General features: G+C 41.5%; 1 protein-coding gene across 4 annotated transcripts in view; it reads right to left on the bottom strand.

Moving 5' to 3' along the window:
• Nucleotides 1–25764, bottom strand: part of ZNF217 (zinc finger protein 217) — a 28026-nt gene extending 2262 nt beyond the window's left edge. Inside the window, exons 1-5 of one of the 4 annotated variants that reach the window (XM_080557797.1) lie at nt 25580–25764; nt 9535–11324; nt 7230–7355; nt 4829–6424; nt 1156–1284 (exon numbers count right to left, since the gene is read on the bottom strand). In XM_080557797.1, coding sequence (XP_080413923.1) covers nt 1175–1284; nt 4829–6424; nt 7230–7355; nt 9535–10933 — 3231 coding nt within the window. In that variant the 5' untranslated portion in view covers nt 10934–11324; nt 25580–25764 and the 3' untranslated portion in view covers nt 1156–1174. Of the gene's footprint in view, nt 1–1155; nt 1285–4828; nt 6425–7229; nt 7356–9534; nt 11325–13312; nt 13499–24488; nt 24511–24914; nt 25558–25579 lie in introns of those variants that run through there. The other 3 variants (XM_080557798.1, XM_080557800.1, XM_080557799.1) reach the window with 3 other exon arrangements.
• Between the last annotated feature and the right edge of the window lie 506 nt (nt 25765–26270).

Here is a 26270-nt window from a genome sequence, read left to right as displayed (position 1 = left end):
ATTACTATTGCCATACACAATTTGTATCTTCTATTTCATAACAAATAAAAGCTGGCAATCAAGTCTACTTTTGAAGACACTCAGGCCCCAAGTAGAAATACAGGCAGGAAATTGAGTTAGCTTAAAAGCAGAACTAGGCAAAAATATGCTTAGTGGGGGACAATAAAAGCAGTAAGATTAGAAGACTATCAAGAACTAAAGCAAAGTATTTTAAAAGCTGTCAGCTAGAGGTCAGACAGCTCCGCTCCCCAGATACATAAAAATCTTTCTACAAAAGCCTGCATGCTGGTCCAGGTGCTGTAGCACTCAAGATGTATCTGCTTAAATTTCAATGAGGAAAATGATCTGCAGCTTCGGTTTAGAAGCAGCATACGCATTTATTTATAGTCTTATAGAGTGCTTATCTCCTTAGCAGCTAAGAATGTTGTGAACACAATGGAATTGAAAAGTTCTGAGATACAGCTACAAACTGCAGAGATGAAGCATAGGAATTCAGAACACCAAGCTAATTCTTCTCACTTGACCTGTTTCCCTAAGAGGCTACACCCATCCCTCAGCCAAACAAAGGAAAAGCTATTTGGAACGACTGCTCCGGTACACAAAGATAAACTGTCAAGGAGCTAGCTATCAGGAAACCCTTACTTCTCTATGAAATAATCCAAGAGTCTTGTCTGAGGCAATCCTCACAGTCTTCAGAAGCTGTAAAATGAGTAATGTCTACATCTTCAGGAAGGACTAACCAAGATAACCTCTCAGGGACTAATAGGATTCATGAACTGTGATAACAGGCACTTCCTCACTTCCAGTTCTCTGCACGTTTTTCCCCCGCCCGCATATGCTGACTCAAGAGGAAGGCCCTCTCATTGAACAGTTCCCACTAATGCTGTATCTAATTAATATATTTATCTATTGTTAGGACTTCCATTTCTTTTAGGAAAGGAGCACATATACATTTTTATGCAAAGTAAGCAACTGCTGATATTCAAAATAACTAATGCTCTATGAGTATTTGGTTCAATTCCTAAAAGGAGTTTGTACTTTCAGCTGTTCTGGTTCATACTTTCATAACCTCTCATCACACTGTGCAGCAACGTTTGATGTTATGAGTACGTAATGCAATATTTAAGTAACAATTAGTTCAAAAGGTTTGTTTACCGTTTCTTGAAGTAAATGATCAAGTCTTCTTGTCACTTGGTCGAAAGCGTGCATTGCCAATGAAACTTTCATAACTTCGTTTTTGTAGCACGCTGCTAGATAAGTGTTGGTATGACACTGATCTCTTTCCTGACAAAAATAAATTTAGAGGAGTTAATTTATTTCCTGCTAATCTAATTGGTCAGACATTCAGTTGTGAGGACAAGCAGGGCCCAAGACGATAGCTACTGCTAGTCCTATTAAAAGGTTATAGAAAATAAAATATCCAGAACTAAGACAAGGAGAAAAATGTAAATGTAAAAACTAAGTTTTAAGCTGCATGTCTACCATGCTAGGTTTTGTTTATTTTACTTGCAAGAAAGAAATATCTTTGCTTAACTCATCATACAGTAGGCTTCACTTTAAGAAGGTAAGTGCTGCAATACGTTCTATAGCGTGATGCCTACATGTCCATTTCCCGTATTTGTTTGAAAATCAAATTCTTAAATGTGTATTTGAAACAAAAAACAAGTGTGCTGCATTACTGCCTTCATAGATTATGTGAAATTTGTAACACTTTAAATAAGCATATACATCAAGAACTTTAAGTAATTTTCAGTCTAGTATACAGGTAATTTTATATTTATCTGAGACCATTAATTCAGATTTATATACGTGAAATCAATGCATGTTCCATATCAAGTCTTATTAGCTTAAGCAAGCAGTCAAAAATCACTTCATAAAATAAAGGAAAAAAAAGCCAAGAATCATTATTCCCACAGGATACAAAAAGCCCAACTGCCATCCATACTCCATGAAAGCTTTAAATGCAGCATTGAAAAAACCTAGCAAGCTTTAATTAAATTAAAATGGCAAATTTAAATTAATATTTCAACAGAATCTACAAAGCCATTGGAGTGTGTCGTGAGCAATTGTCTTTAATTTGCAGCCTCTGCCAGATCAATCAGCCAACAGGTTATCCTTGATAGCATGTTGCCATTGCAAAGGCAAGTAATTTGAAAATAACACAAACTGAGTGGTTTCAGATCGTTTCTGTCTCTTCAGGGCACCACGGAGTGGCACAGCTTACAAGCAGTAATGGAAGGCATCATGCTTTAATCAAGTTTGCCAAGTGGAACATATTCTCATGACAACTTGATCCAGCATTAAACATGCAGCATAATATGTTCATAGGACCTAAATAACGTTGCCACAAGGCACACAGACCCTTAAAGAAAGGTTTTGGGCGTGTTTTTATAATATCACCAGGGCTGAATAAAATGACTACAGAAACCTGCGGGCCTACACCTGCAGTACTTTGCATATGACATCTCACAAAACACCTCTGTAGGGTTGCAACTCCGAAAAAACAGAGGTACTTCAGCTTTTTTTTTTTTGAACCAAAAAAAGAACGTGCAGAAACTTTCATCTTTAGTGTCTCCACCCATGTTAGAACTCTAATACCGAGAAGTTTACTTGTCTGCTACCCATAACCTTCTCAAAAACATCAAGGTTTGGTTTCATTTGTGTACTTCTGGGCAGAATGGTTGGAAAGCCGGGAAATTAGCCTTAAAAGCCTACATTTTATTGCACAAGGCTTTTATTGAACTTGCTAAGAAAATCTACTGAAGGGGTTTTGTTTCACAAGTCTTTCCAACGTAGGTAACAGCCATAAAAAGTAGCTCCTCTTGCCCTGAGATGGCACTGGGCAATGAACAATGAAATCTTTATTTCTATGACAATGGTACTGCCAAATTAGTTGTAGCCATAGTTTTGAGAATTTTACATAGCAAAAAACAGTAAAAAGTTCTTGACTGTGGGCTACTGACTCCAAGCTCATACTATAGAAGAGGAAGAAAAGCCTACCACAGACTTTTCTGGTAGACAGGTGGAGCTTTCAAAAAGAAGAACAAGGTGGATTCCAATGAAGTCATTGTTTAAAAATAGTATTGCATCAACTGCCACTTCCACAGGCTGGCTTCACTAACAATCCTGGCAGAACAGAGCTTGTCTAGTCCTGAAGTACAGGAGACGGGAGGGGCAAGACACTGGAGAAGGGCAAGACACTGGCCCACCAGCTAGTCCTTGGGGTACAGACTTCCCAAAGTGGTTGAAGCTACAACGGTTATTTTTCCCCTCATGTTCCCACAAAAATTAACAGGGGTTTATACAATATCATGAGATTCTCTAAAAAGCCTGAATGTTCTTAGCTGCAATTAACCATTAATAAAAAGCCTTGCAAAGTGCTATAAATTCCACAACTGCATGAATGACTTCTGTGCACAGAAAAGACAGGAAAAAAAAAAAGTATTTAATTCTCTCAGATCACTAGGAACCAAGAGGCAGTAACACTTCTCCCTGTGTCTGTCCCTCTGCTTTCTGTGTGTAGCAGTGCCCATTCCACATTCCTCTGTGCAATTCATTGCACACAGACAGCACTTCACGAAACCAGGAATTAACCCTGCTGAAGTGGCTGTGCAATGCGTCAGCGGAGATGCTAGCTTTTCCTTTATCCTTTCTGTAGCTAGGCTGGAAGCAGTGCTATAACACTTCCCTTCATCTTTCCCTAACCCACTAGCAAGCCCACAGCTTTAATACACACAAACAGAACAGAGTGAACAGAATTTTTTGCCACGTAACTAAATGCAAGTAGTGCTTTGCAGTTTGCTCTGACCTAGGGTAACATAACCCTGCTTGTTACGAACCCAGACTACCTCTGAAGAGTAATCTTGCTTCTTCTAGAGAATGGGAGTATTCACAGAGTTGGAGTACTCAGCAGATACCTTCAGACTACAGAGCGCACACATGCACTATTCACTTCTATAACAGGATCTTCATTTCAAAATTGAAAGTCCTACATTTAAGGCTAAATCCATACCAGCCTCAGCTAAAAGTCATAAATATCTTCTACAAATAGTCAGACAACTGCTTAAATATCACCTAGCGCCTTTTAATCTTGGCCTCCTGCTAAGTTTTGCAAGTGCTAAGAATGAAGCACAAAAAAAGTCTCAGAATTACCAGTTTTCCAAATACAAAGCATTTATCTCTGCTAGATTAAGCATTTTCCCCAGTAAAGCATTACTACTTAGTGCAATGAGACACCATAGCAGAAATATGTTGTCTTGATTTAACGAAGCATTCTGTTCCTACTAAAACCTAGACATTATAAAAATCCACTGAATGACAGAGGTTTAAGATTTACATCATAGTTTGTGATTTTTAATACATTGTTTTCTGCAATGGAAGAGAACAATTGTCTATGCGATATTTTTTTGTTGTGTGGGTGGTTTTTGTTTATTTTTTAGAGCTTCTATTAATATTCCAGATTGTCCAAGATTTCTTGTAAATTAAGCAGAAAGGCCCATTCCATATCCTGGATTAGTCAGCATGTCTGGAGGGCTCTGATGAGCAAACAATACATTTTTGACATCAGAGACCCATGGGGAAGAGGGCAGAACTCGAGGAACTTTAAATCCCTCTTTAAAATTTAGAACTTACATGCCTTATTCCCCAAGACAGGAGTCTGCTGAACCTGGATTTTAAGTTTAAAATCCAAGCATTAACCAGACTCGATGAAATACTAAAAATAGCTTTATTTTCTCTATTGTTTCAAGTATCACCATGCATTTGTTTTTATTTCATTCACCTTCCTTTGTAATGTTATAAGACACTAACTAGGAAGGAGATACGGTACCTTCTACTGTAGAGCTGGTTACTTGGCCATTGCTAGATCCACAAGAACTGTAAAGTGATCCAGAGCTATATGGCTCATAGGATTTGAGAACAGTCAATACATTAGGAGAGTCAACATCATCCGAATTCAGAAGCCCTTGTTTGGTTGGCAAAACAGAGGATGCAGGTTTGGTGCGAGAACATTCCTGAGGTAGCAGATTTGCATATCTGTTTGCAACACGAAATCTGCTCGTTTCGTATCTTCTGTAATTAGCCACTGCACAGTCAGCTTGTTCAATAACTAACACACTATGTTTCATTCTTTTAGAAGACGTTTCACCATACTCTAGATTTACATTGCCCACAGATTTACTACAAAGATAGTCTCTTCCTCGATGACAAGGCCAGGCAGATTCATTTAGGTGAGAGTCAAGAGCCCCATTCATGCTGCTGCTCACTACACCAGATTGAGACACTGTGACATTTAGAGCTTTTACTTTAGATTCAGCTCTTTTTACTCTGTCCAATACTGGAGAGATACTGGAACTGGAGTGCATTTCTTGCTGAGGTTGTCTATAGTTATTTGCCTGAGCTCCAACATTACTTGGCTGTTTATGAAACTTGAGGTTACTCGGGGCTGTGCTGCTTGAGTCAGTCACGGCAAAGAGAGGGACTTTGTTCTGTGGAGGGTGGCATTGCTTAGATTTCCCTGTTTGCAACAGTTTTTGCTGTGTAGATGGGGAAGCCTTACTTTTATTAGGATTAAAGGACAAAGGAAGCACATCTTTACCAAGCAGAGCTGGAGGGCATCCAGTGCGTCTGGCTTTAGCTAGAGCCTTGTTTCTATAGCCGTTTTTGTTAACGGTGTCAGGATTGTACTTGTGCATCAGCCTCTGGTGCATCATTAGGACTTCTGGGTAGAATGTTCTGTAAGTACAAAATGGGCAGGTGCTGGGTGCTAGCAGGCCTCTAGCAGTTGAAACCACTGAACATTCTTGTGAAGTCCCAACAGATAAGTTCAAGGGCATTTCTTGAGAGTCCGCCATATGTTTGTGTTTGTAGTTTTCAGGGCACTCTCGCATATCACTCGCATTTTTTCCATCCTTAAAAGCACAAACGTACTGGACATCATCTCCCTCCGATTCCACAGAAGCCTCTCTCTCTCTTTTATGTGGAGCACAGGGCTGAACTTCCTTTGTTTCCTTCTCAGCCTTTAGTTTTTCCAAGTGAGGAGCGGACATATTCTCATGCATTTGATTCAAATTGTTACAAATTGAACGCTTGTTCAATTCCCTAGAATCGTTTTTCATTCTTATAAGGACTGTGCTGCCTATTGCGTTATTCAAGGACAGAATTTCCTTTTGCTGCTTTGCAGGTGGGCAGCCCTCAGCATCTTTGGCACCATCAAAAAGCCTCTTCAAATTTTTGGTTTCTTGAGCACCATCAGCAGCCAGCAAGAGCTCCGTCTCCTGACTCTGCAATGAAACTTTGCTGTCACCTTTCACGTCTGCTGCACTATCAGCTTGCTTGTCCTTGTGATGCCTCTCTAAATGATACCTCAGTGAAGTTTTCTGTGCTGCTGCGTACTCACAGAATTCACATTTGTACGGTTTTTCACCTGAAACACAGTTTTATCAGTAAATCAGTTTGATGCAATTTGATTTGAAGTCTTGAATACAATTAAAGACAGTAAAATAGCTTTTTCTTTCCCCTTTCACATAAACTTAAATCCCAAACTAAGTCATTTAAACTACTACATCTCACTACTTTTGCTAACTACAGTGACATCTTCTGGTTCTGATGAAGATATTTTCCACATGTTCCCTATGTATGGAGATGGTAGCTGACAATATGTTTGGCAGAGATAAGCAAGAAGTACAGCTGTGGGTCAGCTCCAACAATTTGTAGCCCTTGATCATACCACAAGTATGCTATTCAACAACACAAACGTTACAGTTCTTCTATAAATAGAGCTGTTTCAAAAGAAACATGGGCACGTATTAACAGAAGTAGGAAGAGTTTGCTTGGCTACAGAAAATTAAACTGAGGAATAGACAACTTTTTTCCCCAGGTAGTAGCAACTAACAGAAAACCAACTTAATACTTGGAAGGTAGAGGGGTTTCTTTTGTTTGTTTGTTTAAAAAAATCTTTTTGCTAGACTGCCAAAAGCAGGAAGAATTCTAAGTTTTAAAATACAACAAGTATTAAGAGTATAATATAATTAGCTTTATTCAAAAAGATTTACAGTTAGGTAAATAACAAATTAAGAAATCGCAATTGGAACTTTCTCAGCATTAGAGAAAACTTTTTAACATCAGAAATTGTTAAGGTAACTTCCGTTTTTCTTAAGCAAAACCAAATATTCCGTCCTATTGGATTCAGCAGACTTTCTTCCCCTCCCGCAAAGCTGAAGCCCATTTACCTGTATGAGTTCTGAGATGAATATTGAGGTAATAATTTGAGCGAAAATACTTTCCACAATAGCTGCATTCTCTGGAGGCTCCAAGGTTTTTAACTTTTGCTCTTTCCAAACCATCTTCATTTTTATCTTTGGGAGAAAATATAGCTATATTATGAAGAGCAAATGCAAGTTTGTAGTCCCTTTCAAAACTATAAACAACTATCTTAGTTGTCTTTATTAAGGACAAAGCACAGCATGACGAACCATTGTCAACTCCTACAGCCTGTGAGCATCTTTGGCTCTGCACTGGTGCATGCGGGATCAGAAAGCCAAATAGTTACGTAGGTTTCCAACTGTGTCAAGTAATGCTGCAGTTAGTGACTGAAATGAAGAAGCCCCAGAGAACAAACAAGATGTAAAACTTGACCTCAAAGAAGAAAAAACATCTAATTATCTTTAATGATCTGCAGCAGAGAATGGCCTATGTCAAAACTTCACGGAGGTTATAAGCTGTATTCTTATCTTAAGGGGAACGCTTCAATCAGTGGATCATTTGGGCTGCAAACCTGCTCTCAGCACCGTGACACAACACAGGGACTTGTTCTGCAGGAGGAAGTTGGGGAGGAAGACTGCTTCTTTTCTTTAATAATTCAGTGCTAATCAATGGAGTGCTTGCCTGTATAACAACCGCCTTAGCTTTGATGAGCAATCTTTCACTAGAAGCACGAATGGTTAAGCTTCGACAAACAGGAAAGTGTCGGGGTTGCTAGTTCTGAGAGGCATGTTTTCAAGGAACAAATTCACAGATAAACTGTTTTCACTCAAGTGTAAGCAGCAGTAATTACCACTGGAGGGCGGCAAGTACAGCACAATGTCTGAGAAGAAAGGGGAGAAAACTTCCACACAAGACACCAGGCAAATCAACATGATTTCTTTGGCAGGTTGAATTGTAAAGACATCAAGACAACTTCAGTAAAATACCCAAGTCAGAGCTAACTAGAATGCTACAGCGGGAATAGAAAGAAGGAAACGTTTTCCTTGACTAAGATGTTAAAAGCCATGACAGACAGCTTAAAATGGTTCTCTGCAGTTCCTATGTGTTGGAAAGCTTCCATACTGGAAATGCTAAGCATGGCTAAACTCTGGCTAAGAAGAGCCATAGCTGTTTTAAACAAACAGATAATGTCTCAATAAGCATGACTCAGCATCGCACAATGAGAGCTGTTGTCGTTTTGGACAAGACCGAGAAACAAAACAAGCAAGCTAACATTAGGTAATGATTTTATTCCTTTATTACTGGAGGCAAAATAAAGGGCTGCACATTACCAGAAACGGAAAACTCAGTCGTGCGTGCCAGGACATTCTGTACGTTATGTCTTTTCTTGAGATTATGCAAGTGTCTGTTCTTTAAAGGCAGACTCAAAACGTGTCACACACAAGAGTGCTAGATTAGCTACAAGTCTTTTTGCTACTCCATTTTGTCCCCAGACATGCAAGCTTTTTCAATTAAGGAATCATTTAGCATCACTATCACATTTTTCCTGAGACAGTGAGATTCAAAATTAGTCCTGGGTAACATAGATTGAGTCCATCTACTCTGTCAAAGAGAACTGCTAGCAACCCTTCATGGAAAAATAGTTAAATATATTCCTCTTACATATAGTGTCCACATATTATTAATAGCCTGTATGCTTGCCTTTACACAACTAATTTAAAGTTGTTTGTTCTGACATTTAGCCTTTCAAGTTACATACCCTTCAAAATAAGCATGCAACCTGCAGATGGATAGAAAAAAAGTTTGATAGAAAAAAGTTTGGAATTATTCTTCACTTCTCAGGATCCCAATAGCTGCTAATCTTGAGCACTGGACATTTTTCTGCCCTTTCTTACAAGATGCAGAATAAAGTGTGAAAAATGCAATGACTTCAGAAATATTACTTGTAAAATCACGTGCTGGACAAGAATGTAACTGATAATGCAGTACTCAAAAATATTCAGTAAAACTATGAATCTTACAGGCGTGTGGGGGGACAACACTAGACAGATTTTTTCTAGACAGATTGTTATTAAAAGTATTTCAATTATTCAAGAAACCCAAATCATAACTGCAAGAAGGCCCAACACAGCTTCAAAGATCTTAAAACATTGCTGTTGGAACAATCATTTCCTTCTCTCTTTTCCCCTTTTCCCACCATAGCATTTCGTACCTCAGGGCAAGTTTTGAAAAAGATATCTGAGAAAGACTAGATCCATTTTGGGCTTTAAACAGCTCCTGAACTGTATAGCAACAGCCAGTTCAATCTCATGTCTCAAAAAAGCTGCTCACCTAGATTAAGTGTTTCTGGAAGGCCATCTTCAGATCCATCTTCAGACCCTCCTTCCATTCGCTCTGCTGCCCCATTTTCATCCAGACTTGCCATTATATCATTACAGCAAGTCCTCGAAGCAGCTGAAGTCTCTCCATCAGTCCGTCTGTCTCTCTTATGCACTCTGGAATGAAGGACTAGCTGGTGGTATGTTCTGAAGGCTTTACCACACTCTGAACAGTGTGTTGGTTTCTCTTTGTTCTGGGACAATTTAGAATCCATCTCCATAGAAGGCACTTCACCACTGGGATGTTTCAATTTGTCTTGGGATAAGTTACTATTCCCTGTATAACTGCTGTTTTTATTTACTTTTGACTTCCCTGTAGTTTCAGTCTGGCTACCTTTACTTGCATTCCATATTTCACCAAGTTCTTCTTTATCAGAAGAGGAATCATCATTATCTGTACTTCCTTCTTGCCCTGGTTCTTTAATTTGGCCATGCCCAACTGCAACTTTACCTTTGGTAGCCAGCTGCCATGCTTGATATGTATTGAATGGATCTAGTTCAGCTATCCATTTCACAGGTTTTTGTGATTTGTCATTTTCTGAAACCAAGTTTGGTCTTAAATTCAAGAATCGCAGAAATTCTTCTCTTTGAGTTGTTTCTTCTGGATTAGATTCACCAGTCACTTGGGGACTTTCACCATTGGATACTGATTCTTTGGTGTGCACTTTACTGTGCTCAATTAGAGTCTCTTTATTGAGAAATAGGAAGCCACAAACCATACAAATTTTGTAAGGTGACGTTACATTTTCAGTTACATGCTCCTGCACCACCTCATTTATTGTTATGGGGCTTTCAGAACCTTGTTGGAGCTTGTTTCTAGAACCTGGCTTTCCAGTATGAGTTCTCATGTGATTTTTGAGGAACCACGGCTCTTTAAATCTTCTTCCACATACATTACACCAATATGTGAAGGAATCTTTATGCTTTTTCATGTGCGCCTCGACATCAAAAGCCTCATCAAATGTTTGTCCACAAACTTCACAACTAAGTTCTTCACTGTCTTTTTCATTGTTTGGAGAAGGCAAATTTGTTCTTACTTGACATTTATCTAGAGGACTAAGGTACTCTGCTTCGACACGCAGGACAGCTGGTTCACAAAGAGTGGGCCTATGTTGAGTTAAAACATGCTTACCAAGTTCTTCAGGATGTTTAAAAGTCTCATCACAAAACATGCAGTCCAGAGGCATACATCCCTCAGCTTGCATGAGAAACTTCTCTTGCAAGCTTTTGTAAGAAATGGTATTTGTTCCTTTTATTGTCATTGAGGCATCATTATTCTCCATCTGTGCACCAACGGTACTGGCTATTCCATCCGGTCCATCCATGTATGCCAAGAGAGGCTGAGTTGGCATGTTTCCTACGTTCTGTTCCCTATTACGTGTTTTAATGTAAGGTTTCAGTTCTTTGGGGGATGTTCACTGATCACAATAAGGACACTTGTAAAGTTCTCCAACATGTGCTTGCAAGTCTGCTAAGCTAAAAGACCTCTGCCAGGAAAAAGATTTGTTTTCCACAAGCAAAAGATTATTTCTTTTTCATTTTTGTCCGTGTTCAGACATCACTGAAAGTGTATCCATTGGTTCTCTCAGTGACTGAATGAGGTTTCTTGAACTATTTCTTCTGATTTTTCAAGTCTGTAGAAACAGTCAGTTGCACTTAGTTTTTCTGTACAAACATTTCAAATAGTTGCATTGAGCAAAATATACTCAAGGACAAGTTCAGTGCCACAAAGAAGTCCAGCACCTGAAAAAGAGAGAAAGTAGTCAGTAAGACTTTTCAAAAGAAAAGGAAGGCATTGTCTCCCAAATAAAGAACTTTAGGACTAGAGAACTACTGAATGTTCTCGAACACAGCAGGCATACTTTACTAGTCAATAGGGGACAGGTAGAAGATGCTCGTCAATTTTCTACCTACCACAGTTGAAATAAACAGTATGGTCTTTAACATCCATCTATGCCATTAGTTTGGCCTACTGCTTTGAGATTGTTATATAAAAGCAATCCTTTATTTATTATCTACTCTTATTCATCTACATAAAGCGGCTGAAACCATATTTCAATCTGTGCATTAACTGAATTTGTGACAAATGCAGCAAGCCAAAGTAACCTTTCCAAGAACCTGCGAAACCAGAGTTTAGAGGCAGGGTAAAACTGCTCATCTGTTTAGTAATAGCTGTTGAGCAACCACCCCACCATCACCACCCCTCGCCAAGATTAGACAGCTTGGAATTAGCATTCATAGTTCTAGTACACAGTAAGTGTAAGTACAAATCCTTGTATTAACAGCTATTCTTTAATACCACGACTCAGAGCTTTTAATATCATCCACAGATTTACAACCTTTGACACAATTTGATCAACTCACATTTTGGAGTGGCCTAATGATACAGTTTCTTGACCAGTAGTTTAGTATTTAAAATCATCCAAGAGGCCACTATTACACTTAGAAAGGAAATGCTTCCAATTTCAAATTGTGTGCAACAGAAAGTGTTTGATTTTATTCCAAAGTGAAAGTTTCAGATTCCACTGGATTTAAAAGGGTTATGATACACTTAATCACAACTCCATAAGAACTATTGGGTCTGCTAGCAGCAACTCTTAGAGTTGTCAAATTATAGTTTTGGAGTTCAGGATTCTTCTTGATCAAATTTGGGGGTAAAGAAAAGGTTTACCAGAATAATACACGACCATATAAATTGAATGGGAAATGCGCCTCATCTCAGGACGTTTCCAAAGGCACGAATATCTAATGAAAAGAATGCATTTAAAATTTGACTCAAGCCTCAAACTTTCACAAATTATTTCATAAGAGACAGCTGGCTAGTGATTCACATTACTTGAATTAATGTCTCAGAACACAATATGCTCTATAGCTCATATAGCAGAAGACAGTACAAGCGAAGTAGTTTTTTTTGTTTAATTTCCTCTGGACTTCCACTTAGGCATTGTTACATTTGGGTGGAAAATTGAAACTTTTTACCAGGCACAGATGACGCTCCCACAACCAGTACCTCTGCAGCCATCAGCTGGGGAGGGGGGAACAGGACCTTTAACCCACTGAAGCCAAAAGGCAACTACCTCAGACCCTGGGTTTGGTAAGCCTTCAGATATACTAGAAACCTTTGTCTACCACTGAACAGTCAATCCCAGGTAAAATAACCACCAGGGAAAGGAAACACGACAACACATTGCTAGGAGTGTTAGGTCCAACCTCTCAAACACTTCATCTCACTGCACTATAGCCTGGTCCTGAGTATATCTTGGTTTTAATTTGCAAAGTTAGCTCCTTTTCTGCCTCCACGGAGACAAAAAATGTAACCTCATGAAGATGGATTAAAAAAAATCACCCAAATGCCAACACAGAATAAAATAACTTTTGCCAACTGCTTGTATTCCATTTTTTCCTTCATTTCCAGAGCTTAATCTGCTCATTGTCCAGTCATCTAACCAAGGTCTAGACAACAATTCGATTCAGTACCAAGAACCCATAGTGGTCCCTTCTAGCTTTTTTAAAGCCACATTGTTTCAGGACTAGACCAAAAACTCAAAACAGAAGGAGACTGGGGGGTAAGGGTAGAAAGCGTAAGAGGGAACAAGCTACAGGCTGACAGGTTGATGGCAACAGAACCCAAATTTTCTGCAGCCAAAATCTCCGACTCTGGCCTTTATCCCCTTTTACAGTTTAATCACTGCCATGATTAACACTTCCTCTTTTCATAATGACTCAAAAACCTTCTGTAGTAGGCAGCTTCAGTCTGTGGTGCGACACTTCTGAATCGCTTCTGCTGTGGCCTTCACTTTTGCCTTGCTATCTTCCTCACTCACTTCTGACTTTCTGGCTTTCAATCGGCCCTAACAGGCAGGTGGAGAAGCTATCACAAAAGTCTGAAGCTGAAATATTCAAAAAGCTTTCCCTTCCTGTAAAGCATAAGGAAAAACATATCAAAGAGTAATGGTTAGCATGTTTTACTTCATGTTTCAACTTGCTGTTTCATTCTGTTTCTACTGTAGTTTTAGGAGGTATTTTTACACAACAGGATAACATGCTGTGGCAGAGCTCGTGTGCATAGATGGTGGCTATCTGTCTGAAAATAAATTATTTGCAAACTAAAAATGAACAGCCACTTTGAAAGACTCCTAAACACCTATAATGAATATCGAAGCAAGATAAAAACTGAACTTAATGCACTTCCTTTCAGAGACACAGGTAAGTGCTCTGCAGCAATAGACGTAAGAATCATCCCACACAAAGGCCACAGGCACTTTGGGACAAAGTCAGACCCAAAGGCCAGTGTCTCTGCAGTCCCACGTACCAAATTGCTGAGAGTCACCATCAACCATTACCTCGCCGTCTAGGAATACAGAAAATGCCAGTCTGTTACTCTCCCCACTTTGTGGCATTACAACATACACACAACAGGCAGAGCAACCAGAATGAAGTCACTGTGGAGAAAACACAGATGAAAGCCATCAGAAATCCCCGTGCAGTCCCCTGTCCTCCACAGAAAGATATTTCAGTATTCTGGGGTGAGATGAGGGTAGAAGGGGCATCCTTGTAATAGGAACCACCACACGTTTCCACTCAAACCTAGCCTATGGTAATAGAAACATTAAAAAAAAAAACATTTCAAGATTATTAGAATTTAAGAGACTGGCATGGATCAAATCTAGAAACTGCCCTAGTTTGGTCACTGATGCATATGAAATGAACCTCAAATGATCGACAACATTTTATCTGGCAAGCTCTTGGGAAGTTGGTCCACTTCAATCTCACCTCATCTCACTGTATCAAAGTGTAAAAATTACTGAATTGTAAAAAAAACTGAGCCTGTCCTCACAACTGCATGTGCAAATACCAAGTATACAACTAACACACGGATCATGAGAGGAGTTTGGGTCCAAGTTTTAACGGGTATTGGTAGACTAGAACAAATCTTTTGAAGAATTCTTCCATGGCTCTTCAGAGCTCCGTATCTCATCCACTGACCCATGTTAGCTGCTGAATGCTTTTCAAGCTTTCACTTTGTTAATAGAAGGCTCAGAACACTTTTGAAGAACTGGGCACAGCTCATCCTCTAGGCAGCACTGCAAAGCAGAGCAAGATATTCCTGTTTTAGAATCCAAACACCTAATTGCAGCTCAGACAACTATTTTTCTCTCGGGTGTACCATTATATACAGGAGATAATACCTATAGACAGGAAAAACCCTTCAGGTAGAATTTCTAAAGAAAACTGCAGATGCAACTAGACAAAATTATAACCAAATAAAAGAAAAAAAGACCCTACTACTACAGTCAGAAGGTGACTTTCTCCAGGTGAGATGGAAGACTACCTTTATTTCTGTATCCGGTGATTTCATATTTCACTCTGATTAGACAAACAGCTTGTAAAAGGGGCTCTTACTGTTTAGACAAGCTAATGCATGCTTAAACTGTAAGCTGAATATCTGCACTACAATTTTATCCATTATTTGAAAAAAAGACTTTTCTTCCTAGTGAAGATAATAATATGCCTTGGATTTGAGGATCAAAAAATGCTGATTAATTACATTCCTGTTATTCAAAACCCTCTGCGTAGCAGCAAAACTGTAAAGAGTTGCCTTAATTCCATATTATTGCTTACTTGGGAAAGTAGACAACCTGCAGTCTAGAGGGGCACTGTAACTATTTATGTCTGAAGGTCTGTACATTGGCTCAAAAAAAAAATTGCAGTACCTGGGGTAGCTTCTGTAGTCTTTCACTTTCAGAAGACAAAAGGTCAGGGGAGAGAAATGAAGAACAGGACACAATACCAGTGTCCGACAGCCAGAGATCTTGAGTAAAGAGCAGACTACAACAGGAAACCCCTTGGTCCCAATAGCTGTAGAAAAAGCTCTAAGTTTGCTGCAGATTAACTCAAAGTTGAAAACAGAGGCTGACTATCCCTCCCCCCTCACATTTCAGTGAGTCAATAAATCTTCTGACCTCCCTGGTCACCATTTGTGGACGACAACGTGCACCTCCAGCAGAGCCCCAGGCCCACCGGTACAAGCAGCAGGGAGGAACCCGCCTTGCCCAGGCTCCAGGTGAGTCCTTCTCCCCCAAGGATGCCATCTACTGAGCTTTATCCTGCCAGCAAAACCCAGAGCCGTTCACAGGAGTCAGAGTTGGCTATGTGGTCTTTGGTCAAATATTTTAACACGTTTACAGCCATACCCATTGTATGTATAAACACCACAAAATGTATATAAATAAAAATTGAGCTGGACAGATGAGAACATCTTTCCATTGCGCTTGCCACACCACCTAATAACCACACCAAAAAGCTGCTGCATCTAAATAGATTATTAGAGCTGACAAAGTTTTAATTAAGTGCCTGTAGAGAAGTTTAATTTATTTTTATTAAATTACACAACTAAAGACTACATGTTACAGTCTCAAAGATTTCTTTGGGAAATGACCGATCAGTAGTAATTTTATTGCATTTCTACTTCCTGCATTTCAAAACGTCCATGAATATGTAATAAAAGTTCTAGACACACCTTTCAGAGAACAGCAAAGTCCAACCACATTTCTTGCTTCAAACACTACAGAGCTCTGGGAGTAGAAGTTGCATAGCTGGTAGCAGGACAAACAACTAAACCTTGTGAGTTGTGCGCTAGCAAAACTGACTGCTGCTTAACTGCAAGAAGCAAACCCCACCAATTACAGAAGTTAACCTAGTTGCTGCAACAGTTTCTTAAAAACAGAAGTGAGAAAACTAGAAGCTACAGCTAGGAGATAAGTGACACTTGGGTTACTTTTGTATCTCCTACGCAAGATGTACTCAGAGGACAACCTCAGCAACCTGCTGGCAGGTCCTTAAGCTCAAGGCCAGTAGTGAAGCTGGCACTGCTGGACGGACAGACGGATACCCCGATTCTTTTGCCATACCGCTGAAGTTCAGAGGGCTCGAGTGCCCCACAGCCCCGTGCCAGCAGACAGCCCTGCCTCGCCAGCACACCGGGGAGTAGCCACCTTCACTTGTACTAGGTACAAGGCACTCCAGGAACATGCATGTAAAGGAATTCCACCTGCTTTCAAAGTTTTTCTTCAATTCTCCTCAGTTTCAAGAGGTCAGAGTCATTGAACACGATTTTTTTCCCCTCTTGGCACGTTTATACCTCAGAACAGGTTCCTCCTCTTCAACGCTGCTAATGAGAGATCCTATACTGATGATTGCTTATTGGAAACCACTGACGAGTTCTTTAACCATCTTTTTTATTTCAATCTAAAACTTCTGCTTTTGCAGAATAGCTGTTCCAGTTCTGCCTGATGAACGTAGATAAAATGAAGCAATTAACCACTTTTTCCTTATTGAAACCTCCACCCTTTGCTTGCAAAGGAAAGCCACCTTATGGAGATTTTTTATTTTGGCTGGGCACATCTACAGTCGGGGCAGTATTGATCATAGAATAGCTTGTGCATAACTAAATACAACTTCTCATTTTTTTTAGAGCTAAGGCTGAACTTAGAGCTTAGAGCTTTCTTTAAGATTACATCCATCTCATTGCACATAGTAAGGCAGTTGCACCACACCAAGTGTGCATAGAAGACACTAAGCAGAAATACCACCCCCAAGTAGTCACTAACAATATTCAAGAGCTCCCAGCTCTCAAGATAGTACACGCAGCATCCTAGTAGTGCTCGCGTAGTGCTTGCAGAACCCACCAGTGACAAGAGCTCTGTGGTGCCACCACCACTGGTGTGCTGCGCCTTCACAAGCCCCTCCGCTTAGTCAGAAAGCGAGGCAAGAAGTCATTGCGGGGTGCTATGACTAACTCACCAATTGCTCTGAAACGTTAGTCGAGTTCCCAGAGATCCACAGCGTGAAATTCCAACGTTGACTCTACAGGTGCTTGGACTTCAGTCAAGTACACATTGCCCTTCCTACTTTTAGGAAAGCCGTGTGTCACACCTCATGCAGTAAGCTGTTCTCCCATAGCAGACAAATGTCTTCCCTGCCTCAGTTTGAAGAAATGGCAGCCCCTAAACCCAGGGAAAGCAACAAGTCATATGTTCCATGGACTGAGACCCGATTTCTGAGTACAGTGCCCATCTGCCTGCGACTTGAGCTGAACACTGGAAAGCTGTAAAAGTCAGCCCAGATAAAGCATTATTTTGCAGAACAGCAGAAGACTCAGCTTTTCTTCATAACACTACATGAAGCCAATAACTTACTCTTCATTACTTTGTGTCCTATTGCTTTCTAGGGAAGGGAAGAGCTACTCCCTTCTCTCTTTTCACTGTAAATCATTTTAACAACTTCCCAGTACATTTCTTTGTTAACGGAGGAGCATGTGAATACACCTAGCACAGCTTCTCAACCACGAATTTTTCTGCCAACCGTTCAAGTACAAAAATGTTCTTAAATAAAAGTTTGTTAACAGTTCATTCTGATAAAGAACTAACATGAGTACTTTAAAGGAAATGGAGATCTAGCGGGAGGAAGGGGAGGAAGAGAGTTGTTTGTTTCAGTTGCAGGAAAAGATCAAAACGAAGACGTTCAGGTTGAAAAGAGAACATAAAAGATGACCACAAATTGGAATTTCCACTCCCTAAATGCTGCACACACTGAAGTGTTCATCCTTCAGGCTTGAAGTTTTCAAAGTTATCTTAAACTTCAGTTCTTGGAGGGGTTTTCATGGTCTATCTTTTCATCCTCTCTAAAAGAAAGGCTATTCTATTTCCCCCAGTTACAGGGCCTTCTCACACAACTAGAGCTGTCCAATGCAGTGAAACTAAGACAATTCACAAAAAGCAGACCTAAAGGAACAGTCGTACACCAGAACACAAGAATGTTACTACCCAGGCATTTCTCCACAAACACTTTAGAAAGATTTTGAATTGAAAACTCTTTTGTAGCCAGATAAGACAGATACACATGCAAATCCTTTTCCCCCCGAAGTCTAGCAAACAGGATTTTAATCACCAGTGGAAAATAACTAGTAGTTAATAATGAACAATATTAGGAAAACTCCCTCCCCCCCCCCCCCCCATTTCAGACATCTATACTAATAGAAACAAAGGATATCCTTTTTCTAAAAACCTTTTCCTGCGGAGTCCCTTTTTCTTTAAGGCTATATGTCTAACTGTTTTGGCAGAGGATGGATGAGCTGAATGCGTCTCCCTCAGTGAACTGAATGCCTCTTCTATCAAAAGGTGTAATTATTCCTTTTAAAGCAGAGAACATATAAGCTTGCATCACTTTGCACATGTTTTTCCTCCACAGAGCAAGAGCAAATATAAAAGAGACTAATTCTTGGCATTAAAGTAGGAAGTGCTACAAATAAGTATTGACTTTTGAAGTTAGGAGGACTGCTCTAACGGCCAGATTTTTCTCTTTTCCCCCTCCCTCTGATTAGGAGAGAATTTCTCAAGAACCACACAAGCAAGTGTACTTTAGACAATATGAAGGAGCCAATACCTGGCGTGGAAGGGCTGAAAGACAAGAGCAATCCCATTTTAAATAAGTCTGGGACACATTTCACCACTGCCATATGATGCAACTTCATTAAATTAAGAAGTTACACACACTTAAACTGGCAATGACCCCTTACCTTACAAAACAGTTTATTGTTCTCCCCACAACAGGTAAAGACTCTCGGTGCAGCAAGAGATACATTTTTATTGTTGAGTCAGTCTCACCTTACATAAACCGCCCTATATGTTTAGCTTTGGTTTCCATTTGAAAGAAGGTATTTTCAGAGACCTTAACAGCAAATTTAATTTACTTATTTATTTTTAACACTTCTTGGCAGAAGCATGTTAGATCTCTCCAGCAGCCACCACCACAAAGAAGTGGTAAATTCAGAGTTTACCAAATCAGACAACTCCTTACTACTCACGAGCCTGCCGTTCCTCTGTGGCAATTATAGGGACGATGCATCCTTTTGGGCAGCAAAGGTGAAATAACAGGAAAAGAGATCCTTTGTTATTCCTGAATTTGAGAGTAGTAGTCACTTCCAAAGAGCTCACTTTGTCCAGGTCACTGGTCTTCCCTAGTCCTCTCACCTGATTTCAACTCTGAATCTAACTCTCACCCAGCACAGTTTAAGCCCCTGTACTTTGGGAGAAAAAAAGCAGCAGCTTTTTACCCCTCCCCTCTGCAGCAGGCTGACTTCAAAGTTGTCACTTTGAAGATATCCACAAGTGTATATTAGCAAAAATCAGTCCTGAAAGATGGAAAAAGGTACACAGCCTGATGGAAAGACATTTACTGCTACTCAAGTCATCCCCTGGCATAGCATCTGAAGATACTAAAATAGAAGTGTGCTAGAAATAGACATTTCAAATCGCTGCCTCCTTTATTCCGTGCAGGTAGGAGCTCTTCCAGAGGCCAGCACCAACTGATGGAGACTCGATTTTTAGTTCCCTGGCATCACATTATCCAACACTATTGGACTGAAGGGATGTATGAGATGGCATAGTGCACCTCACTGGGCTTCAACGTGTCACGCTATCCTAGAAACCAGAGTCAGCATCCACAAGAAATTGACCTTTCTGAAAAGAAGAAATAAGCAGAAGTTTCCTATATGAAATTTTACTAGCATTAAAAAAAGGTTAGAAATGAGCACTAAAACTAAACAAAATCAGTGGTTTCTCCAGACCACCTTTATGCCCATTTTCCTAACAGTACACTATGTAACTACGTACATCACATGTTTTGGAGCACATCTGATTTGCTTCTTCCTACCTGTGTAGGAGAAGAAACAGAGGCTGACATAACCCCAAAGGTCCCACCCAATCAGCTCCCAACCACCACAATACGCATAAGCGCGATACAAGGGCCTTTAATTCCCTACAGTCGCTTATGTCAGAGGCAAACTGCTCTACACTTTATTACACAGAAAAATGCAAGTGTACCTGTTGTGCATAAACAAACTCAGACTTTGATACTTTAGTTACATAAAATCTTTAGCACATAGAAAATCACTACCCGGTCAATTATTCACTTATACGTGGACAGGTTTCTGCTCAAATCTCTAAGTCACACTGATCTACATAGATTTTCCTGCATATTTTAACTACATTTCCTCTTCTACTTTCTTTTGAAATTCCCAAGGCAGTCTGAGTACTAATTCCTTCTGCAACACACTCACAGACACTGTGTGTACATAAACAAGTATGTCTCTTTTTGCATTTATACCTCACTTCTCCCAGCACCCACCCTGGTTTACTTTGAAACTTGATGTCAGTTCCTATCACACCACTGAGCCTGTTCCCCCCCCCTCCCCCCCCCCCCCCCGACACTGAAAGAAAAGAAAAAGAAAAAAAGAAAAAGAAGGAGAAGAATCACAAGAGCAGCTAGATTTATAAGCTATAAACTACCCTGACCAAAGCCATATGATTGTAACAGTAGAAATTTTAATATATTTTTCTCCTGTTGACATAAGTTTTTACCAGCAATAAAACAAAATTTGGGAATTTCACTAAAAAAAAAAAAGTTGATGTTTAAAACCAAATCTTTGTGTTTGGTTTTAAAACCAAAGCCTTGTGTTTGGAGGTACAGAAAAAGCAAGGCAAATTTAGCTTGGAAAAGCGTGCCTTTTTTTAAATCTTAAAATACAACACATTGAGAATCTTACACAGCTTGGTCATATCCTTTTCCTTACTTTTGTCTTCAGTTGCAAATCTCTTGTGGTATGAGTCACATCTCTCTAAAAGCATGCATACAGTAGTCAGCAGAATCCCCTGATCGTATTCATGCGCCACAAAGAAAAACTCTGTTCAACTTTTTGGTTACTAAAGTTACCTTAAAAGTGGGGGGTCAAGGGTCATCAGAAACAGCCCCGAGTCCATTAAAAGCAAATAGTAGTTTGAAATTAATGCAGTTATGAGATGTGGAAAGAGGATCTTACTGGAATGCTGATGTTCTAAATCCAGAGTCTCAAAAATAAGAGGGCTGAGCTGGCAAATGGCAGCCCTGCTGTAGCTGAAATGTACTATCTTGCTATATTTAAAGACAATACCTCAACAGTTAAGTATTAGAACATTTTAAGTGAGATAAATAAGCATAAGACACAGGCAAATATCCTTGGTTATTTAATCATCCTGAAAGCAGGGTGGAAGTGTGAGGGGGAGTTCAAAGGTCAAACTCTTCTTTCAGCTGCTTGCAAAGAAAAGAAAGCTTAGCCCATTTTACCTTGGGGAGGAGAAGGGGGTACGGGGCTGTTCTTTCCATATGCCAGTGGTAGTTGCACATTTCATAACACAGGAAAGAGGGAGTGTATTTACATACCCAGAGCATGGAATCCTTTACCAGGACAATGAATTCCATATCAAGGTTCAGGTTAGAAAGAGTTGGGACAAAAAAAGTCCCCAAGAACAAAGGGAAGTTAAAATTTACTTAATGTTTCCCCAGAGCTCCTTAGTTACAAAAATCTGAGAGTTTGTAATTAAGAGTTTATTGTAATCGCTGTTTTGAAAGTCAAGGGAAACTCAAGAGTTCCCTTTTAAAATTATTTCCCCTGATCACAGTAATAGCTTAGCACTCTGTTCATATAAAATGTGATATTAATCTAGCAACCTCATTCTACATGAAAGTATAGCAGTAAGGGGAAGGTACTTTCTGAAGGTTAGAAGTGCTCAAAAAGGAATTTTTGAATGTGATCTCATGAAAGAGGAAGCCAAAATGAAGTAACCTTTCATAAGACAGTCTGATAAAGGTGCTAAAGTTTATTAGCTTCCCCTTTCCAGCCCCTGTGCTAAATCTTGCTCCCCCCACCCTTACCAAAACAAAGGACAAAAAAATATTCACTTAAAATGAAGGAAAAAATCCTCTAATCCAAAGCCTGGAAGCCATTCTGTAAAGACTACTTAATACGAAACTTTGTTTACAAGATACAAATATAGTCCTCTTACCACATTCAAAACCAGAAAACATCCACTTATTTAAAGAAATACTTTTTCTATTTTGATCAGCAAGAATGTAGGTACTCATTTTAAATGTAAATCCAGCCCAATAGTGCCATATGAATGTTTTAAATTCATGTATGATATGCACCGTTTAAGAACGTTTAAACAAAGGAAGTAGGAAAACCCTCAAAATACACAGTAAAACTTAATGACTTTAATTTAAAAATATATATACTGATTGCAGCATGGTAAAATTATTCTCTTATGCTTACAGCCAGTCTTCAGAAAGGCTAAGTGCAGGCAGTGTAGTAATTCGTCCCACTGGAAATTCTGTATAAAACATCTACCTAAAATAAACAAGGCTTCTCAGCAAGAATCGTCAGCTGCCATTAAGGACACACCTTAAAGTTCTTACCACACAGTAACTAAACAAGTACAAACTAGTGGGAACTGTTTGCTACTTTTGTCTGAAAAGTTAATGAGATCAATTCACTCCTTAGTATCAGATCTGAAGGTAGTTTTCTTAAAAATGCAAGAGACAAACAACCCCAAAACACGAATAGCCAGGACTCAGTGCCTGATGTGTTATCAGAATGCCTAAGGTTCTTGTAAACACGAATATAAATATTAACGTTTAAACCTGACACCACAGAATACTAGAAGGTAAAAATGCTTAACTGCTAGGAATACGAGTGCTCTGGTGCTGGCAGGCAGCTGTTGTTCCCCTGCCTTTTCTTTTGTTGTGCTTAATCTCATGTCAAGTCATTCAACCAACTCCAAAGCGATGAAGACATAATTGAACAACCTTAACTAAAAAACTGATCTACTGTTCTTAAATAGCCCGGTATATTGTTTAACGATGCACAAAGACTTACATATTTTGAAAGAATCTCCAGAATTTAAGTCAGCAACTCCGGTGCCGGCAGAAGAGCTGCTGGCTGTAGGCCAAGCCAATCAATAATCCCTGTAATAACCGCGTTTCTGAAGTTATTTGCTTTTCATATTCATCACCCTAACAAACTTAAAAGGCAGAACTTGAAAACTCACACCGATTGCAAGCGGGAGCCGAAAGAGAGAAAACCCGAATATTTCGCAGGGAATTACAGTATTGCTCCTTTTCAGAAGTGTTGCAGAAAGATCAGTGATCACAAAGCCACATTCCTGCTACAGATCTTAAAATATTGACTCAGTTACAGAACTAGTTAAAGGGGAAGAAAAAAAAAACGCCTCCTCCACCCTTTCCCCCCTGCCCTCCCCCTCTGCCAAAGAATGCAGCTTATCCTCCTGATGTAAAACCGTCCTTCTGTGTTATCCCAGGAAACGCTTGAACATTGGGGTGGACATCCCGAATTAAAGTCTCAGCCGTGTTCCCAAACCTACAGGCAGTGGGAGCTCCTAGGAGCAATAAAACATGGCGTGAAAGCGCTCGCAAGCCATTGTCATAGCTCGGTGCTCCGATACCTTTGCAGAGGCAGAGCCAGCCCCCCCCAAGCAAGGAGCATGTAAGCCCTGGTCAGCAAGTCAATGCCTGCTATTCAACTTGTAGTTAGGCGTTTTATTTCGGTGTCTTCCAGATCGTATCAGTCCTGCAGCTCAGGGCCTAATAAAATGTGAAGAATGATATGCTCGCTCTCTCGTTGCATCTGAAACTGCGTTATTTCCCTCTCTTCTTTTTCACACATTCTTACAAAAACTTCCCTTTTCACATACTTCTATAAGAAAACATTTCACTGCACCTACTTCAGTTCCTATTTCTATTTTCGATTTTCACTAGATGCTTCTGCTACTGCCTTCCCCTCAAAGCCACTGGGTAGAAACTGATGGAGTTTTAAAGCTCTCAAGGTCATTTCAGAAAGAGGAAAAAAAAAAAGTGTTGTTGCCTTAAAAAAAAAAAAAACCTTTAAGCACACAAAAACCCTAAACTAAACCCCTTTCAGATCGAAACGCCTTTCATCAGCAGATCAATAACACAGCATAAAGATTGTTGTTCACCGCCACTTCAAAACTATTACACTTCAATTCAGATACTTACTGGGAGTCACACAGCACGTTTATGGGATGGCTCATTAGAGTACACACACAGCTCACTCTGGCTGCAGGTTTTCTGTGTGGGAAACAAACAAACACCCCCCCCCTCCACCCCCAGGAACAGAAAGTCCGGCGGGTATCACGGAGCAGGAGTGAAATTCAATCTCTAGATATTCTAGAATTTTATTGTCCTCGCTTGGCAACGTCTTTGTTGCCTAAGAAGTCAGTTGGGGCTTATTTATTTATTTTCTAAACTTCCTATTCCTCTTCAAAAAAAAAAAAAAAAAGGAGAGAAGAAACACGATGCCTGAGAAATTAGGAGGAAGGGTTTAGCCTTTAGGAGAGGAAAACGAAAAAAAAATAAAAATGGCAAAACGGATCGATAAACTTTTCATTAACCCCCCCATCCCCGGCCCCACGAGCCACTTACTCCAAATCCTTCCTCCAGGACCATCTCGGGCTCACAAAGAAGCGGGTGCCCCCTGCTCCCCCCGAGCCCAGAGGAGCCCCCAGAGCCCAGCCTCGGCGCTGGGAGAGCCCCGGGGAGGCAGGAAGGGAAGGGGCAGGGGCCGCAGCGGGACCTGGGGACACCTCCTGGCCGCGGGGGGCGCAGGGGGGAGGCGACCCCGGGGCGGGCGAAGGAAGGAGCCGGGCACGGCGGGGAGGCACCGGAGGGAGGCTGGGAGGGAAGGAGGGAGGCTGGGAGGGAGGCAGGGAGGCTGGGAAGGGCTGCGCTCGCCCCCCACCGCCCCCAGGGAGGGGCTCGTTACCTGCTGCTGCTCCGCCGCCTCTCACCTGCCCCCCCCCCCCTCACCTGCCCTTCCTCCTCAGCCTCCCCCCTCCGCACACACACACACCCTCCAAGCTCCGGGACAGCCGCGAGGGGGCCCCCCCAGCCCCTCACAAAGCGGGGACCCCCCTGCGGGGGTGCTGCCCCTCACCACCGCCTCCCTCCATCGCGCGGGGACCAGCTCCGCGGGGAAAGGGCTGCGGCTCCCCTCCCGTGAGCGGATGAGTAGGGGGGGACACGAGGGGATGGAGGGGGTCCGGAGGGGAGCCCCCCTTCACTGCAGCCGACCCTCAGCCCTCCCTCACCTGCGCCTGAGCCGCCTCCCCGGCCGGCATCCTGAGGTGGGGGCAAGGAGGGACGGAGGGGAGCGGGGGCGGCCGCCCGCGGTGTCGCCGGAGCCCGGACTCGGCGGCGGCGCTGGCGTTCGGGGCACTGTTTGTAAACCGCTCCCGCCGCAGCTGTTGCTCGGGCAGCCCCCGGCCGCCCGCTCCGCCCTCACGGCAGGCCCTGCCCCTCGCCTCCCTTCCCCTCCTTTCTCTTCTTCCCTTCCCCGCCTTCCCCCGGCCCGGGGCCGGCCGTAAGGAGCGGGGAGGCCCGGCAGTGCCCCCCCCCCCCCCGCGGCTCCCTTGAGGAGCCGTTGGGCCCCGGAGCGCCGCCGGTGGCTGCCCCTGGTGTGGGGCCGAGCCGGCCTTTGTGGGGCACGGGGCCGGGGCCGCAATTCCGCCCCCGGGGCCCCATCGGCCGCCTCTTTGTAAATGTAAATACGGCCATACGCCTCGGAAGGGGCCGCCATCAGTGGGCTTTTGTGGGCCCCGGTGGGGCGAAACGGCTTGGGCCGGCTCGTGGTGGCACGCCGCTGGAGCCCCGGTGGCCTCCGACTACTGCGGAGTAGTTTGCTTAATAAACATATACATAAAGACTACAGTAAAGTGAATAATAAATAAAGAGTACAGTAAAGTGAATAATAAACGCGACCAGCACGTGGAGGTACTGGCC

Source organism: Anser brachyrhynchus (genome assembly GCF_964034855.1).
Source record: "Anser brachyrhynchus genome assembly, chromosome: 16".
NCBI lineage: Eukaryota > Metazoa > Chordata > Aves > Anseriformes > Anatidae > Anser > Anser brachyrhynchus.
This window is presented reverse-complemented; position numbering and strand designations above follow the sequence as displayed.